This window comes from Myotis nattereri (assembly GCF_964212035.1).
Source record: "Myotis nattereri genome assembly, chromosome: 8".
Taxonomy (NCBI): Eukaryota; Metazoa; Chordata; class Mammalia; order Chiroptera; family Vespertilionidae; genus Myotis; species Myotis nattereri.
Window position 1 is genome coordinate 56,845,598 of NC_138083.1, and position 16,000 is coordinate 56,861,597.

At 47.6% G+C, this 16,000-nt stretch overlaps 1 protein-coding gene and 1 pseudogene across 3 annotated transcripts; one reads left to right on the forward strand and one right to left on the reverse strand.

Moving 5' to 3' along the window:
• Nucleotides 1–2,798: 2,798 nt before the first annotated feature.
• On the reverse strand, nucleotides 2,799–4,632 carry LOC308523862 (RNA polymerase II elongation factor ELL-like; annotated as a pseudogene). The gene has a single exon. The product of its transcript is annotated as an RNA polymerase II elongation factor ELL-like (transcript).
• Nucleotides 4,633–8,315: 3,683 nt separating this feature from the next.
• TYMS (thymidylate synthetase) lies at nucleotides 8,316–15,938 on the forward strand. 2 transcript variants are annotated; one of them, XM_081097296.1, is made up of 7 exons: nucleotides 8,316–8,616; nucleotides 10,318–10,391; nucleotides 11,147–11,321; nucleotides 12,485–12,586; nucleotides 13,364–13,539; nucleotides 14,031–14,102; nucleotides 15,173–15,938. In XM_081097296.1, exons 1-7 carry the CDS (start codon nucleotides 8,415–8,417, stop codon nucleotides 15,308–15,310), a joined length of 939 nt encoding a protein of 312 aa, XP_080953422.1. In that variant the 5' UTR covers nucleotides 8,316–8,414; the 3' UTR covers nucleotides 15,311–15,938. The 2 variants fall into 2 exon arrangements, with proteins under 2 accessions (XP_080953422.1, XP_080953423.1); XM_081097297.1 differs by having other exon boundaries at nucleotides 8,338–8,616; nucleotides 14,035–14,102.
• Nucleotides 15,939–16,000: the final 62 nt, after the last annotated feature.

Here is a 16,000-nt window from a genome sequence, read left to right on the forward strand (position 1 = left end):
AAACAAAACTAGTTTTAAAATAACTGGAAAATATGCTCAACCTCATTAATAACAAAGACAAAGTAGCATTTTTTTGCCTATCAAATTTGCAGATTAGAAAAAAAATATACAAAGTTCCGATAGGAATGTGATGAAATGGGAATTCTTATATGTTATTGGTGGGAATATAAATTGTTTCTGCCTTTTTAAAAAGCTGCATGACTATGCATGTCAAAAACCGTAAGGTTTCTTTTTGAAACAATAATTGCACTTCTGGAATCAATCCTAAGGAATAATCTAAATTTGATTAAAAGTCCTCCCCCTCCCCCCTACAGCCCTGGCTAGGTGGCTCCGTTGGTTGAAGCATTGTCCTGTACACCGGAAGATTGCCAGTTCAATTCCTGGTCCAGACACATGGCTAGGTCGCAGGTTCTATCCCCAGTAGGTGTGGGAGGCAACTGATTGATGTTTCTCTCTCACACATCAATGTTTTTCTCTCTTCCCCCCGCCCCTCTCTAAAATCAATTTTTAAAAAAATTCTTGGGTGAGGACTAAAAAAAAAAGTGCCCCCTACCCCAAGATCTATATTTGCAAAATCATTTAAGACTAGAGACCCAGTGCATGAAATTCATGCATGGGTTTGGTCCCTAAGCCTGGCCAGAGATCAAAGCATGAGCATCTGGCGTGGAAGGGCAGGTTCCCAGCTGACCTCTGGGCCCTGGGTAGCACCTGGGCCTCTGGGTCCCCACACGCCTCCTCTGCCTGAATCATAGCGCCCGAGTCCCCATGTGGAGATATGGTGAGCGCGGCAGGATGCCACGGGCTGGGGTGCAGTGTGGGCCTCTGGGCCACCCAGTGGCGCTGCACAGAACAGGCAGGCAGTGCGCTCTCTCCCGGCCGGCCTCACAGACTGGCTACTGCATGAACCCACGGGGAGCCCAACCAGGCCCTGCAGACGGGCACTGGTCAGGTGTGCTAGGCTGAGGCAGAGACGAAGGGCGGTGAGACGTAAGGTTGGACTAGACGGTCTGGAATCCACACAGGTGAGTCTACGTCCTGTGGAATGATACAAGCATATCCTCTCCCCCAGGTTAAAAGGGCATCAGGTCTCTTCCAGGCTCCAGTAAGCAAGTCTCTCCATTTGACGAGGGCATTAGGTTTAGGTAGATCAGGGTTCCAATGTCTGTATATCGGGAAAACTCTAAGTCTTTATGACGATGGGACAAGGAGCTTCTCTGGGTCCATCGTGGTGACGCACGTAATGCTCTGGTACCCAAATTGTCTGCACTGCTCCTTCTAGAAAGATACAAAACACAACCTCTTCCCCACATCATTACTAGATCTGGTAAAACTCTTGTCTGGTTTGTGTATCCTTCTATCAGGCTGAGTCAACAGAGGCTATTGTACAGGAGGCCTGATGCTTTTTGGCTGCTGTACAATCCTCTGCATTGTATTTTTTTTAAAAAAATTAGCATATAACATTATTCTCCCCCTTTTTTGTTTTTATAGAAAAGGTTTATATTGATGGAATTGCCAGTTTTTCTTTTTTTTTTTTTAAATATATATTTTATTGATTTTTTTACAGAGAGGAAGGGAGAGAGATAGTCAGAAACATCGATGAGAGAGAAACATCGATCAGCTGCCTCCTGCACATCTCCTACGGTGGATGTGCCCGCAACCCAGGTACATGCCCTTGACCGGAACCGAACCCGGAACCCTTCAGTCCACAGGCCAACGCTCTATCCACTGAGCCAAACCAGTTTCGGCCAGTTTTTCTTTTTGTGTCAAGAGCTAACTTTGATGTGTTAAAACTAAGTAAAATGCATTTACTCAATCCAAAGCAGGCATTAAAAAGAAAAACCCCAAATGCTCTCTTGTTTCCATTTTAAGAGTAGGATTGGCGCTTTCCGCTATTACCTGAGTCCTCATCTATCACCCCAGGGAGAGCTTGCCAATCCTGCACTTTCCCGGGGTGGAAAGGCTGCAGTGGGGTTAAGGATAAAGCTCCTTGGGCCTACCTTCTCCCATGCCTCTACATTTACCTTTCCTTCCTCAGAAAGGCATGGACATACTTCTTGTATAAAACGTTCCGTCTGACTGGGAGTAACCTTAACTCCTCTGCTAGCAAGCATATGTGTTAAAAGATCAATACGAAGTCTTTTTTCTTCTAGACTCAGTATGGCACATCTTCTCAATCTAAGTTCTGTACTATCCACCTCTTTACCCTACTTATCCTCTATAGAGGGGTCTGCAGCACCCAGGTGGAGTCCTATCTGTCCTGAGTGTGGGGGTTCTTAATGGGGGGGCGCTTACCTAAGGGAATCCTGTTCCAGGGGTTCCCAAAGGTGTGGACGGAGTCGGCAAAGACTATCCAGCCTCTTCCTACGGTGGAGTCCTATCCGTCCCGAGTGTGGGGGGGCCTTACCTAGGAGTCCCTGTTCGGGCACCACCTGTTGGGGTCCAGCCCCAGCAGGTCCAGGGCTTCCCATAGGTGTGGACGGAGTCGGCGAAGAATGAATGACACAGAGGCAGCGCTCAGGTGATCATCATAGCCAGGTTCTCTCTAGCCAGGTTCTGTAGCTATGATCTCCAGCCAGGTTCTCTCTCTCTCTCTCCTCTCTCTCCTCTCTCTCTCTCTCTCTCTCTCTCTCTCTCTCTCTCTCTCTCCCCCTCTCTCTTTTTAACGTGTCTTCGTGTTTATTTTGTTAAATAAAAATTTCCCCTTTTTTCTTTAGCTCTCCCCACCCCCAAAGCCCCAGCTCCCTTGCCATCCAGAAGGGTCGATCCAGGGAGGGCAAGCTCCTGCCTTATGGCTGGGGCTAGGGCCAAGGCTGAGCTGCCGGTGGTCATACTCAGCAATGAGCCTCTGGATGTGGGCCAGCTTGCTGTGCAGGTACACACACCGGTGCTTCTCCTGGCTGTAGTTGGTCTTTTTGATTTTGCGATATTCCTGTAAAATCTGCCCACAAGTAGTCCTGTACTCTTCGGACCTGGGAGAGCTGCTGGAGCTGGGCGTCCAGCTGCGTGAACCGCTGTGTGACCTGCTCAATGCGGGTGTGCAGGTCTTGGTACTCACTGTACTCGGTGTTGAAGTCATTCTTATAGCTCTGGCACTGCTCTGAGGAGGAGATAGTGGCATATTTTAGCAAGTAGTCTGGTGTCTCGGAAGTTGACTTGGGGACACTTGAGCTGTTGCAGGTCCCATTTAAATCCAGGTTGACTGGCGGGGCTCCAAGGGAGCCAGACACAAGTTCTGGTGGCCTGGCTCGATGCCTGTCCCCAGCTGCCCTATTCTTGTCCTTGTGCTTGTTGGACTTCTTGTACTTGCCGCGAGACGAGCCACCATGGGGCCTGCTGGGCTGGGCACAGTCCTTCAGCAGGGGAAGGCTAAGGCAGGAAGTGGGGGCTGGGGTGGCCATTTCCCCATTATCACAGTCCCCGCCACTGTGGCCCAGGTCATTGCTGACATCAGCCAGAGGGTCATGTGCCCTCGGAGGATCCAGCCGTGGGGGTAGGCGGGCATCTGTGCCCGCCAGTGAGCCAAGGGTGGGCAGTAGGGCCTCTCAGCCATGGGGCACATTCAGCTTCCCATTGGCAGCAGGCTGAGCTCTCTGGGCGAAGTGTGATATCCTTGGTTTCTTGTTGGCCAGGGGGTCAATGAAACCAGGAGGCTGAGGACGTTTCTGGGGGGAGGGAGGGTGAGACTGAGCTCCCATGCTCTCTTGGGGGGCTGGCGGCAGCAGGGTCTCCAGGGAGGCCACCTGCACTCTGTGGCTGGCACAGCTTTCTGATAAGCACGCGCTTTAGCAGCTGCAGGTCCCCCTCTGAGTAGCCAGGCCAGTCCTTTTGCACATCCTTGTACACACAGTCCTTCAGTGTGCAAGTACCATCCTTGGTATTCATGTTGGCCACCTGTTGGAGGAGGCTGTCCAGTGTGTCCTTGTCTGCCTGCGCCAGGCCATCCTTCTGTAGCTGCAGCAACAGTTCAGCCTTCCGGTAGGGCCTCAGTGCCAGAAGATGTAGCACCCGGTCACGGAAAGGCCTCTGAGATACCCCAACGCCCCCGCTAACACCACTTTTCTTGATGACATTTGCCAAGTTGATGGGGGTCGCCCACTTCCGGGAGGGCACAGTGTCCGTCGCCCGTGGGGCTGGTTTCCTAAACTGAACCTTCTTGCCCAGGTAGCGGCCTCCGGGCTTGATGATGATGGCACCCTGAATCCGTGTCTCCTCCTCAGCTTGTGCCATGCTCTGCCGTGCCTTCTGGTAGGAGTCATCGGTGGCACACACTGTGATTTTGTCCTGGATGCTACCCAACCAGTCCAGGTTTATATCCCCATGGCTGGAGAAGTACTGCTGGATGCAGTCGAAACTGTCCTGGGGGCTGTCACAGCCGATGTTGGAGAGATAGAAGGAGAAGATCCAAGCCTCTGAGGGGTAGTCCGGCTGGGGGATGGAGATGTGCCCTTGGCTTCCTTGAAATCGAATTGATGGTCTCAGTGAAACAGAATCCTGGCTGGTGCGGTAGGTCTCAAAGGCTCTCAGGGCACTGTCGGTGAGCTTCACATGAAACATGGACACCTTGCTGCTGTCGCTCACCCACCCACACGACAGCCGGTAGCTCTGATCCTTCTTCAGTGTCGCCATCTTGCAACCATTCAGGTTCTCTCTTTATTCTCTTGTTACATCTGTATTTATATCAGTTGATTTTAATCCTATCCATTCTATTCCAAAGGTTAGGGCGTTTCTTATCTCCATTCCAAGGTTACTCTATTGTTCTATTAAGCTACAAGGAAGTAACTGAAGGAGATTATTCTAAATAAAAGATTATGTAGCTTAAGCGTGATTGTTCATAGTTAAAGTGATTAATTACCCGCCTGGCACTTCGTTAAGGGGTTTTATTCCCTCCCTAACTCCAGGGAAAAATCCTCACCTGGGGAAACAACCTTTCTTGGGGAGGTGGTCCTGTTTAAAACACATAGCGTTAAGAGGGGGAGCAAACATATGCCATATACGCCAGGTCCCTTGAAACATAAGCTGTGCAGATGTTTCTTCCCTGCAGTGACTGTGTCAAGCAGCAAGGGTGGACCGGCTTCCGGCATAGGATAATAAAATATTAAAAACAATCTGCATGTCTAGGAACAAGAGAATGGTTAAGTAGGATATGGCTAAATACCTTCTAAATTAGTGTCACTAATAAAACCATATATACGGTAATACTCTCCTTTGGTAATATGACCAAACTTAAAGAATAATTAAATTTTAATTCTCAGTTATTATTCACAAGGGACCTTGTTAGGTCACCACCAATGTATAATTAAGCTAGATATTACTGGATTTGTGCCTCTGTTGTTATGGAGCTGCCCTAACTGGTCAGTAAAGATGCAAATGAAGATGTACCTGTTCAGTTCCAACTGGACAGAGCAGGTATCAGCCCACTGGTTGAAATAGGATTCCAGAAACTCCTTTATAAAGGTTGGCTCAGATTTGCAGGAAAACAGTGCAGGAGGCTTGCCCGTGGAGTCTGTGGCTTTTCCTGGATATGCAATATGACTGAGAGGTCTCTCGACTCTAGTTAGGAATTTGGGCCCAATTACCCACAGGGAGTCCTTCTTGGCAGATATATTCCTTGTTGGGGGCAATACTACTAACAAGCAACAGAAGTTTAATGAGCACATACTGTGTGTATGTAGAGTACACAGAATAAATAGTTTCACATCAGAGGCAGAGTCCATTATAGAAGTTCATCAAACCAGGGGACCTGTGAAGATCCCTTCAAATACCACAGTGTTAGTAAAAATATCCATACATTTGGGTTTTCTGTTATTTTGCTATGTGTTAATTTTTTCAAAAGCAAAGAGTGTTTATTCTATTACTCATGCTGGACTTTTATTCCAAGGAAAAATACATTCAGTCTATATGTAATTTATTAATGTTTTGATTATTGCTTTAAAAAAAAAGGTAAGAAGATCTGATGCCTCCTCTACCCAGCAAGTAGACTCACCTCTTCAGCTGAGACCTGAAAATCCTGAAATACATAGGATAGCACAACAAATGCAATTGCAGGAACGTATGTCAGTTATATATTATGAAGTACTGTTAATTTTCTCAGGTTGAATGGCAGTTTAATAGTTACTCAGATTATTACAATAAAAATTCCTTTTCAAAATATCAATGGTACATATTCTATGGTACATTAATAGTTATTTAAATATATTTATATAGTAAACATGAAATCATCGAGGTGTCTGTGTTCCATTATTTGTACTAGTATTCATATCCCACTTTCTAATTAACAAGATTTGTTTAATTTGCTTTTGATTTTTATGTATTACAATTAACTTTTTGGAAAAAATCTATAATTCATGCTTTTGTTTAGAAAAGACCTATAGCTTCCACAGAGGCTTGTGTGTGTGTGAGTGTGGTAAAACATACGTAACAAAATTTAATATTTTAACCACTTTTAAGTGTACAGTTCAGTGGCATTAAGTATATTCACAGTGCTGTACAGCCATTACCACCATCCATCTCCACTTTTTCATCTTCCCAAACTGAAACTCTATACCCATTAAAGAATAACTCCCCAGCCCTTCTCCCTTCTCCCAGCCCTTGGCAACCACCAGTCAGGTTTTCTGACTGAGCATGTCTCTTCCCAAAAGAATGCCTACCCATCTGGAGACAGCCCACTGCCACTAACCTTATCCAAACAGTACAGCCCAACACAGGAAGGCCCTCATTCCCAAAGGGGATACGGTGACTTTTTACAACTATTATGTGGGTGGGGTGAGGAATGTGCCGGGGGAGGGGTACAATGAATCCCCATTGACCTAGGAAAGGGCAGCCTAGTATTGCGATGGGTTCAATAGATGGGAAACTGCTGTCCTGTCACCCAGTGCATTTCAGTGTACGGTGGTCTGTGAGCGCTGATACAATCCAACAGCAAAACATGGGCTTTCCAACACGAGGCTTGTGAACTGTTCCCTAAAAACACGTCCTTATTCTGTACTTAGGGATTTTTGCTTGTTTGTTTGTTTGCTTCTCTCTCCCCAATGAACCTAAATGACAGGTATTTTGCAAATTGCCTTTGGGATTTGGTTTCTGTTGAACAGGTTTTGTGCCACCTAAAGGCACGCATTGTTTTTTGCTGAACAGTTTAGTCAGAGCTGCAGTTGAAAGACATTTATTTCCTCCTCCCAGAATGTTTTCCTGTTACAAAAATGTTAACCTTGAGTTTGAGAGGTGCATGTTAGCAGGAAGAATCCAGAAACTTCTAAGACAGCATAGGGGTAACACTCTCTGCACTCCATCATGACTGAAAGAACTCCATCTTAGAGGCCTATGACTGCTTGCTTTCAATAACATTTTGTAGTTAAAATTAACCTGACCACATTGTTAAAGGACGTAGCATCTTTCTTAACATCATGTTCTGCAAAATAGTTTTTTTGTCAATTAAAGGATATCCGGAATGTTTATGCAAGCATTATTTACAGGCCCTCTGGGTGTAAATATTTTTACTGGCCGTAGAAAATACCTTGTGACTGCCCCGTGACGATCATGGGACAACTTGAATGGCAAGAAATAGTGTCTAATCTTTTTCAGACAGAGACCACATCTTACTCTTCATAACCCCAGACCTAGCAACCGATTACTGAGCATCTACTATGGGCTCAATAAACACTGACTCACAAGACTGCTTGTCGTGTGTACAGTACGTGTATTAGCACGCTTTAAACTCGTTATCAAATAGTTCCCACCCACCAGTGTTTGTATTATGAACATTTCAGTAAAACTGACATTTTTGGTATTAAAAACTTGAAAACGTCTGGTTGTCATTAATCACGTTGAACAGCTGCCTCCTGCCACTTGCCCAGCCAGGCTGCCTGCCCGCAGTGAGGATGTGGAGGAAACGGCATGGAAACACCTGTTAGCATGCCCCCTCGGTTGTAAGAAAACAGCTCAAACAACAGGGTTTTATTAGTTTGTAGATTTCACCGGTAGGTGGAGACTGTTCCGAGCTCCCCTTCATCAGTGCATGACCTGGTCGACCCCGGAACTTTCCCACTCGAGAGGCCTTTCTCAGCCAATGCACCCAGGATATAAGCTTTAGGATGCTTCCTAGGCCTAAGGGTCCTACCTTTCAAAACGGGCTAAATGCGACCGCTGCGGGAGGCTCGTGCGTTCCGACCCCGCCCGGCCCGCCTGCGGCTGTGCGCGCTCCGCGGACGCCAGGAGGCGGGAGACCGCCCGGCCCCCAGGCGGCTGTGCGCGCTGCGCGGACGCCAGGAGGCGGGAGACCGCGCGGCTCGGGGTTGGCCCGGACCTCAGCCACCAGGAAGAGGCGGAGTCGACCGCGCAGAGGCAGTGGGAAAAGAGGCGCCTGCAGGAGGTCTGGCCGCCTGACCCGCCGTCCCCGAACCCACAGCTGCGCCCTCACCATGCCCGCCGCCGGCTCCGAGCTGCCCCTGCCCCCGCCGCCGCCCGCCGCGCTGGAGCCGGGCGCCAAGCCGCGGCCGCATGGGGAGCTGCAGTACCTGGGGCAGATCGAGCACATTCTCAGCTCTGGCTTCCGCAAGGACGACCGCACCGGCACCGGCACCCTGTCGGTGTTCGGCATGCAGGCGCGCTACAGCCTGAGAGGTGACTGCGGGCGCCGGGGGGCGGGCGGGCGCCGGGGGCTCGGGGCTGCGGCCGGGAGGGCGCTCGGAGGGGCGGGCCCCGCGGGGCAGTGCGGACCCCAGTCCCGGGAGACGGAGAGGTGTCCTGAGTCCCCTTGGTCAGACGCGACACTGGGGCTTGGGTTCCAGGGCAGATGTGCGTGGGGTCGCAGGACGGGCGGGACGGAGCCGGGGAGTAAAGCCCCGGAGGCCTCTGGCTCCAAGGCCGGGTGCTTGACGCCTCGCCATGTGGTCTCCCCCAAAGTGGGCCGGACCCAGGAGTTTTGCCCCGAACCGAGTGGGAGAGGGTCTGCCCGAGTTTGGCCCGCGGCTGGGCCAGGCTTCGCACGGGGCGCCACTCCCCTTCCCGTACTGACCGTTGCGCTTCGCAAAGTTTTTCAAAATTGGAGCCAAAATGTTGTGGGCGGGGCAACGGCGGCGGGAAGAGAGTGAACGTATGGCTCCTGGCAGTGTTCCCATCCGCCCCGCGCACCAGCATTCTCTGCTCTTACTAGTGACCCTTGAAACGAACTCAATGGTCCGAGTAGAAGGTCCTATTCGTCTTTGACTTTGAAAGAGGATGGTTCCTGGGGAAAAGTGTCTCTTGTTGGCTTTCGGGAGACAAAGGGTGGGGGTGGGCGCAGGACACGTCTCCCCGACACTGGTGTGGAAGGTGGTTTTAAGGGGAGACCCGCTGTGGGCCATGCAAATCCACAGTGGTCACGTGTGAAACTCTGCACTCCACACCCGTCTGCAAACTGGAAAATTCCCGTCTGCAGTGGAAAATATCTGCCCTGCCGCGGACAGCTTTGAGAGTTTGGTTGAGCGGAGGGATCCTGCAGCTCCACGAGCAGTGGACCCCAGTGAGCCGCACACCTAGTTTCTGCTCCAGCTCTTCTTACACTTGGGGCAAGTTGCTTACTTCACCTCTCAGGTCTTCCACTTCCCCATGCACTTGAAATGGAGGAAATAATGATAACAGTAGGTGCTTGAAAAATGTCTCCTTGTTACATGAATATCAACTACACAACTGAATAGCGATAAGCTTTACATTTGTATTTTCCTATTTCTTGATGCAAACTTCGATATTCCCTCCTGGGGACTGTAGAGTGGAGATCATACAGGTGCCTTAAGGAGGGTTGGAGATGAAATAGGATCATGTATATAAAGTGTTTAAACATTACCATTTTGGGTACACTTAACACCTTGAGGTTGATTTGCTTTGCAAACCTCTAAAAAAACGGCTCTTAAGTATTGGCCAGAGTGATATCTACTTTCTGTGGGTCCTGAACAAGCTTTCCTCAGCAGGTTAATCATGGAATAGTCCTGGGAGCCTTCAGCTCTGTCCTGTTGTCTTCACTAACGGTGCGGATGGTTGCCCTTTCCCTGTCCCCGCAGCATCCCGGTCTGGCCCCTGCCCCGGCTGCCCCTGCCCTGGCTCACTGTGTGGAACTGCTGTGTCTGGTGGCTGCAGGGCTCAGGAGGGTGGTCTCCGTCTGAATTGTGTGACTTGCACTGCACCCTGGGAGCTCCACCCTGATCCCGGGCGCCCACTCGGCCAGGAGTCGCAGTTTTCAAGGTCACTCCCGGGCCTGATGTCCTGGGATAGTTTTCTTCCATAGAGAAAGTTGGATGGCATGTGCTCTTTTCCCATCTTGAAATTATAAGGCAAACTGTTTTTCAGATGAGTTTCCTCTGCTGACAACCAAGCGTGTGTTCTGGAAGGGTGTCCTGGAGGAGTTGCTGTGGTTCATCAAGGTAAAGGAGGGAAGTGAGAGGGTAGGCGCAGAGCCACGGTTGTGTGGCAACGTAGCCTTGCTTGTAACATTCTGGCACATCAGGCCCGAAGACACCACAGACCAGTGGAGGTCTGTCCTTGGCCTGGACGCACACTCGGGATCCAGGCTGGGATGACGAAGGCCAAATCTAGTAAGACAAAGTATCAGAGAAATAAACATAAGGCTTGTACTTGGCAAAAACCAACCAACCACACCTTAACTGTGCGAGTATAAGTTGGGGTACACAGAACTTGAGAGTGGCACGTTTAAGATAGGTGACAGATCCACTTGCTAGAAAAGCTAGTGCTGATTAGGCCAATCAGTAGAAATATTCTGTACACCAGATCGGAGGTGCTCCTGACAGATTGCAGGTGAGGCGTTACACTCATTCGGGGTATCACACTTTGACACAGAACACGTTTGGTGAAGAAACACAAAACTGCTAGATGGGGTAGGAATATAATTAAAGGACTTGGATGTGTTCAGTCTAGGAAATTTAGTTAAGGGGAACAGGAGAAAAAAAAAATTTGAGAGGGTGGTTCCAGAGGAGGATCAGACTGACCGGCAGGCCCTTCAAAGTTTGGGCTGGGACCAGCCTGCTTAAAGGTGGGACAGGCTGTGCAGGGACTGTAGAGGGCCTGTTGCCGGCGTGGTGGGGGCTCTTAAAGGATGAGTCCCGATGGCTCTGAAGGTTCCTGAGTGAATTCACCTGCTCGGCTCTCCCCTCTCTTCCAGGGATCCACCAATGCTAAAGAACTGTCGTCCAAGGGAGTGAGAATCTGGGACGCCAATGGGTCCCGTGACTTCCTGGACAGCCTGGGATTCTCCAGCAGAAAAGAAGGAGACTTAGGCCCTGTTTATGGCTTTCAGTGGAGGCATTTTGGGGCAGACTACAAAGATATGGATTCAGGTGAGGAGACAGTGCTGCCTCGGATCCCTGAGCGCCGTCGTAGCTCCATGTAGTTTCATATGAAGTGTTGGGGATAAGCCAGGGTCTGGGGGGCTGATGCGTAACTAACCTTGTGGGAGGCTGTTTCGGGTTCAGGAGCGGCAACCACACCTCATGAAGGTCAGATCGCACTCCCAGTGATTAGCATTATTGGGTGCTTGGCACTTCCTGTACCTTGTTTCCTTAGCACATAGTGGCACAGTTGGTCACTGTGTTGGGGGGTAAGGTAGGAAACTCATCTGGGGGGCTGACCTCCCAGAGCTGGCCTTGCAGAGGCTTTGGTTTCCCTTTCTTTTCATCACATCGCAATTGGCCCTGATGGGATAGCTCATATCCCGAGTCATCTCTCCTCTCCATCCTGCTGGGTGGAGAAAGAGGAAACATCTCACTCCTGGAGTCCACCTTCCTCTGTCACATGGTGGCACTACTTATCGAATCCAGCCCTGGTCCTTTGCCCCTCTGGCCCACTTATCTTTAGGTCAGAGGTTATAAAAGCAAATGTGTCCTTCAGTGTGTGTGTGTGTATGTGTACACAGGTGTGTGTGTGCAGGAAGTAACAGTTGGCTAGCTGGGCAGAGACCTGCAATCTGGAGAGCATGAGTCTCATCTAAAGGGGGCAGTGACAGCTCATCTCCCGCCAGTTAGAGATGTGGGCCTGATATTGTCAGAATTCTTCAATAAAAACCTAAAATCTGTATTTTATGTGCAATCTTGAGATCTTTTGAATGCTGGCAACTTCATTAAGTTTTAAAGTGCTGTGTAGACCTGGAATAGGCACATTCATAGAGATAGAATGGTGGTTGCCAGGGGCTAAGGAGAGCGGGGAGTAGAGTGTTGAAATTGGGGGTGAGGGGGAGGAAGTAACATGACCAACCAAATACTTAAAGGATTTTTACATAGAAAAGAAAATAGACTTTGTTATGGCTCCAGAGGATAGACCTAGGAGCCTAGACCAGGCCTTGACCTCAACATAACCTGAGGAATTTACCAAGTGCATTTGGATTTCTTGAAACCATGAGCCAAGGCGGGGCTGCGGAAGGACAGTCTGACAGATGACCTGTGAGGCCATCTACCAGATGATGTAATTAACATGTGCACATCTTCTCTTTTCAATAATTCTACAGATTATTCCCATCAAGGAGTAGACCAACTGCAAAAGGTGATTGACACCATCAAAACCAACCCTGACGACAGAAGAATCATCCTGTGTGCTTGGAATCCAAAAGGTTGAAAGCATCTCAGTCATCCTCTCCTGTCCTAACTGTATGGTTGGCATCAGGGGAAGCAATGTCGCCTTGTTGCAGGGGCCTCCAGCAGGAGGCAGGCCCTCGGAACCCCCCGAGCCCCATGGTCACTTGGGTGACCCTCGGCAAGTCACAGTTGGCCTCATTTTCACCTTCAGAGGATGGAATTGGATCCAGATCACCTTAATATGTATATTTATATTTATTCTTACTTAAAAGTAAGGTTTTAAATGGCCTATAAAAATACATGTAAGATTTTAACATTTTAAATTGGGGCAGAAGTTTCAGTTCCCTCCTACCTTGGTATTATTAATATTTATACCAACAGTATTATAAAATTAAACTTTACCAATGTGTAATAAAGACCCAGAGCAGAATATTTACATTTGTAATAGTGACGTGGAACACGGGAGGGTGTGTCTGAGACGCTGGTCTCCTGTGGTCCCTACAAATGAACTCATTCTTTCTGTGAAGGTAGCACAAGTAATTTCAGCTTGTATGGGAGAGCATTGCTTCTCCCCTTGTAAATGGACATCACAGAAGGCCTGTTAATGGACAGGTCTCTGTCGAGTTTGTGCCATCCCTGTGATTGGATGGTCTGCTTCTGCCATGGGGGGCAGGTGTGGGTCATGGGGGTCACATGACCTCCAACTTAGGAGTTGGCTTGTGTTTCGCTCCTGTTTTACTTTACCTATAGTCGTGTTCTTTAACCCTCCCTCCCCCCTTCCCCGCTTATATTCCTCTGTGCTGGCTCCTCAGATCTTCCTTCGATGGCCCTGCCTCCATGCCATGCCCTCTGCCAGTTCTACGTGGTGAACGGTGAGCTGTCCTGCCAGCTGTACCAGAGGTCAGCAGATATGGGGCTAGGTGTGCCCTTCAACATCGCCAGCTACGCCCTGCTCACCTACATGATCGCACACATCACCGGCCTGAAGGTGGGCTGCTCTTAGGAAGGAGCAATTGTTGCTGGCCTAAAGAGCTGAACTCTTAGGTTCTTTAACATGAAAAAAACTAATTGCACAGAATTCTCAATTAAATAAGAAATGAACTGACTCAACTGTGAACTTAAAACATATATAAATAGAAAATCAACTAGAGAAAAAACTTTTTTTAAAAGAAACCAACAAAAACCGAGGAAAAAAGCAAAATGAAAAATAGGTAGGAAAAAAAAAATGAACTGGCTCATTTTGTAACTCTCCCTAGAACTTTCCCATCCTTGTGGTCTGTATGAATAAGTTTATATAGGTTGTTTATAATATAAGGTAACTTTTCTAAATTAACTTTTCTTAAAAGCAACACTGGTTATCTTTATGTTCTGAAAAGCTCTGCGATATCTGCATAGTCTTCATAATGTGTTTTTAAGGGATGTGTTGAAGAGGGATTAAAACTAAACCACTTCCTGTTTTGCTTCCTCCCATGCACTCAGCCAGGTGACTTCGTGCACACGTTGGGAGATGCACACATCTACTTGAATCATATTGAGCCGCTGAAAATGCAGGTAAGGATTCCATCTGTTGCACTTTGAAGGTTGGTCCCTCCTCTTGCTAAAAGGTTGGTTTGTAGAACATCCCTATTATAATAGGCATTCTTCCCAGTGCTGTGACAGATAAGGTGACCGGTTCTGACTGCAGAGCTTGGATGGTGGGCAGGTGGGTGGAGACAAAGAAGACACACGCCTCAGCTACCACAGGTGTGACAGGGACTGTGAGGGACTAAGCCACATGCAGACCAGAGAATTTGGGACCTTCCCGGAGGTAGCATTTCAATATTTTCCCTTAAGTTTATCCTAAATACAGTACTTAGGTCTGAACTTTCAAAAAGAGGTTCAAGTCCATAAATTATAGCAGCCAAAAGATTATTGGAAAATGGCAATAAAAAATATGAGTGTCTGCATGAGCCCCAAGAATAAAAATGTCAACCCCCAAACCTTTAGGCCCTTCCAGATTAGATCCAGGTTTTGAAAGTTTCTTCTTGGAGGAAATGTGTCTGCGTTGACTTAGAGGGTGGCTTCAAGGCTTATCCAGATGCTTCTCTAGCTCCCTACTCCTGTCATGCTGGCCAGAATAAAGTGAGGTCATGACCTTTGTCACATCCTCATCGGCGCAGTTCACCTCAGGAATCCGGCTTGCATCCCTTTCTGTTTATTGTCAACAGATGTCATCTTTCCTTGCCCTTTCTGCCAGGGGTAGTTGGAATAGGAATTGTGGGGTTCAGGTAACCATTTTTGAGTGCCTACTATGAGTTACAGATACAACAGTAAGAGACTGTGTCCAGTCATTGATAAATTTACCAGGAGCAAGCAATCATAAGAACTTACACTTGGGGAGCCACCAGGCTCCTGACACCAAATGATTCCACAAAATACCCTCTGCTTTCCATGTATGTGACAGAAATAGTTATGTTCCAACAGGATTGCATAACCAGGGAAAAGGTATCCACAGTATCACTGAGCCCCTGTAAAGTAATACTTGCTGATAAAATACTGTGTGCTTATCTCATGAAGGGATGTGGGGAGCAGAATTAAAGCAGTAGTACAGATATAGCAAAATAATGGTCTGCTGTTTGTAGCTTCAGCGAGAACCAAGGCCTTTCCCAAAGCTCAAAATCCTTCGAAAAGTTGAGACAATCGATGACTTCAAGACTGAAGACTTTCAGATTGAGGGGTACAATCCTCATCCGACTATTAAAATGGAAATGGCTGTTTAAAGTGCTTTTAAAGGAGTTGTTTGAAGAATACTGCCTTTAGGGGTTGGAATGGATGCTTAGGTGAAAATTCTTTTTTGTTCTAAAGAAAGAAGTAGGTCAAAAATCAGTTGGTAACTGCCAGTTATTACTCATTAACTTAAGACTGTTACCACTGGCAAATATAGCTGTGCCGACTCTCTTAGTAATAAAAGGCCTTAACTGAATGAGGATGTATGAAAATGCTGAGATGATGAATAAAGTGAAGACAGTAAAAACGTATATACTTTAAAAATATGTACATGCATTTCACTTCCACATTTGTATGGTTAATGATTTCAAGAATTGTAAGTTATTCCTTCACATTTGAGCAAGCTGAATAATAACAGCAGTCATGGTAATGTGTGGTTGGTGTGGTTATGAATATTTAAAGTTGTTTATTTTATATATTGTTATAATAAAGGAGAGTTCTGCATTCAACTGGGTTTTCTTCTTTCTCTATTGCCATTCTGCACAGTTCCTGTCTAACTAAACATGCTATATTCTTGTTTGGATGCTACTGAGGTTAGAATATATTTTAGAAATGCTGACTAAACTATTAAATTTTTCTATGATTTATCTAATTCTAGCTGCATTTTGTCATTAAAATTATTTAGGATAGCCCTGTCTGGTATGGCTCGGTTGAGCGTCATCCTGTGCACCAAAGGTTGCCAG

Excerpts from the sequence above, each read along its gene's own strand:
- TYMS (XM_081097296.1), top strand. The coding sequence starts at position 8,415 with ATGCCCGCCGCCGGCTCCGAGCTGCCCCTGCCCCCGCCGCCGCCCGCC. Across the intron at positions 8,617-10,317 it reads GGCGCGCTACAGCCTGAGAG|ATGAGTTTCCTCTGCTGACA; the intron begins GTGACTGCGGGC and ends ACTGTTTTTCAG. Across the intron at positions 12,587-13,363 it reads GTGTGCTTGGAATCCAAAAG|ATCTTCCTTCGATGGCCCTG; the intron begins GTTGAAAGCATC and ends CTGGCTCCTCAG.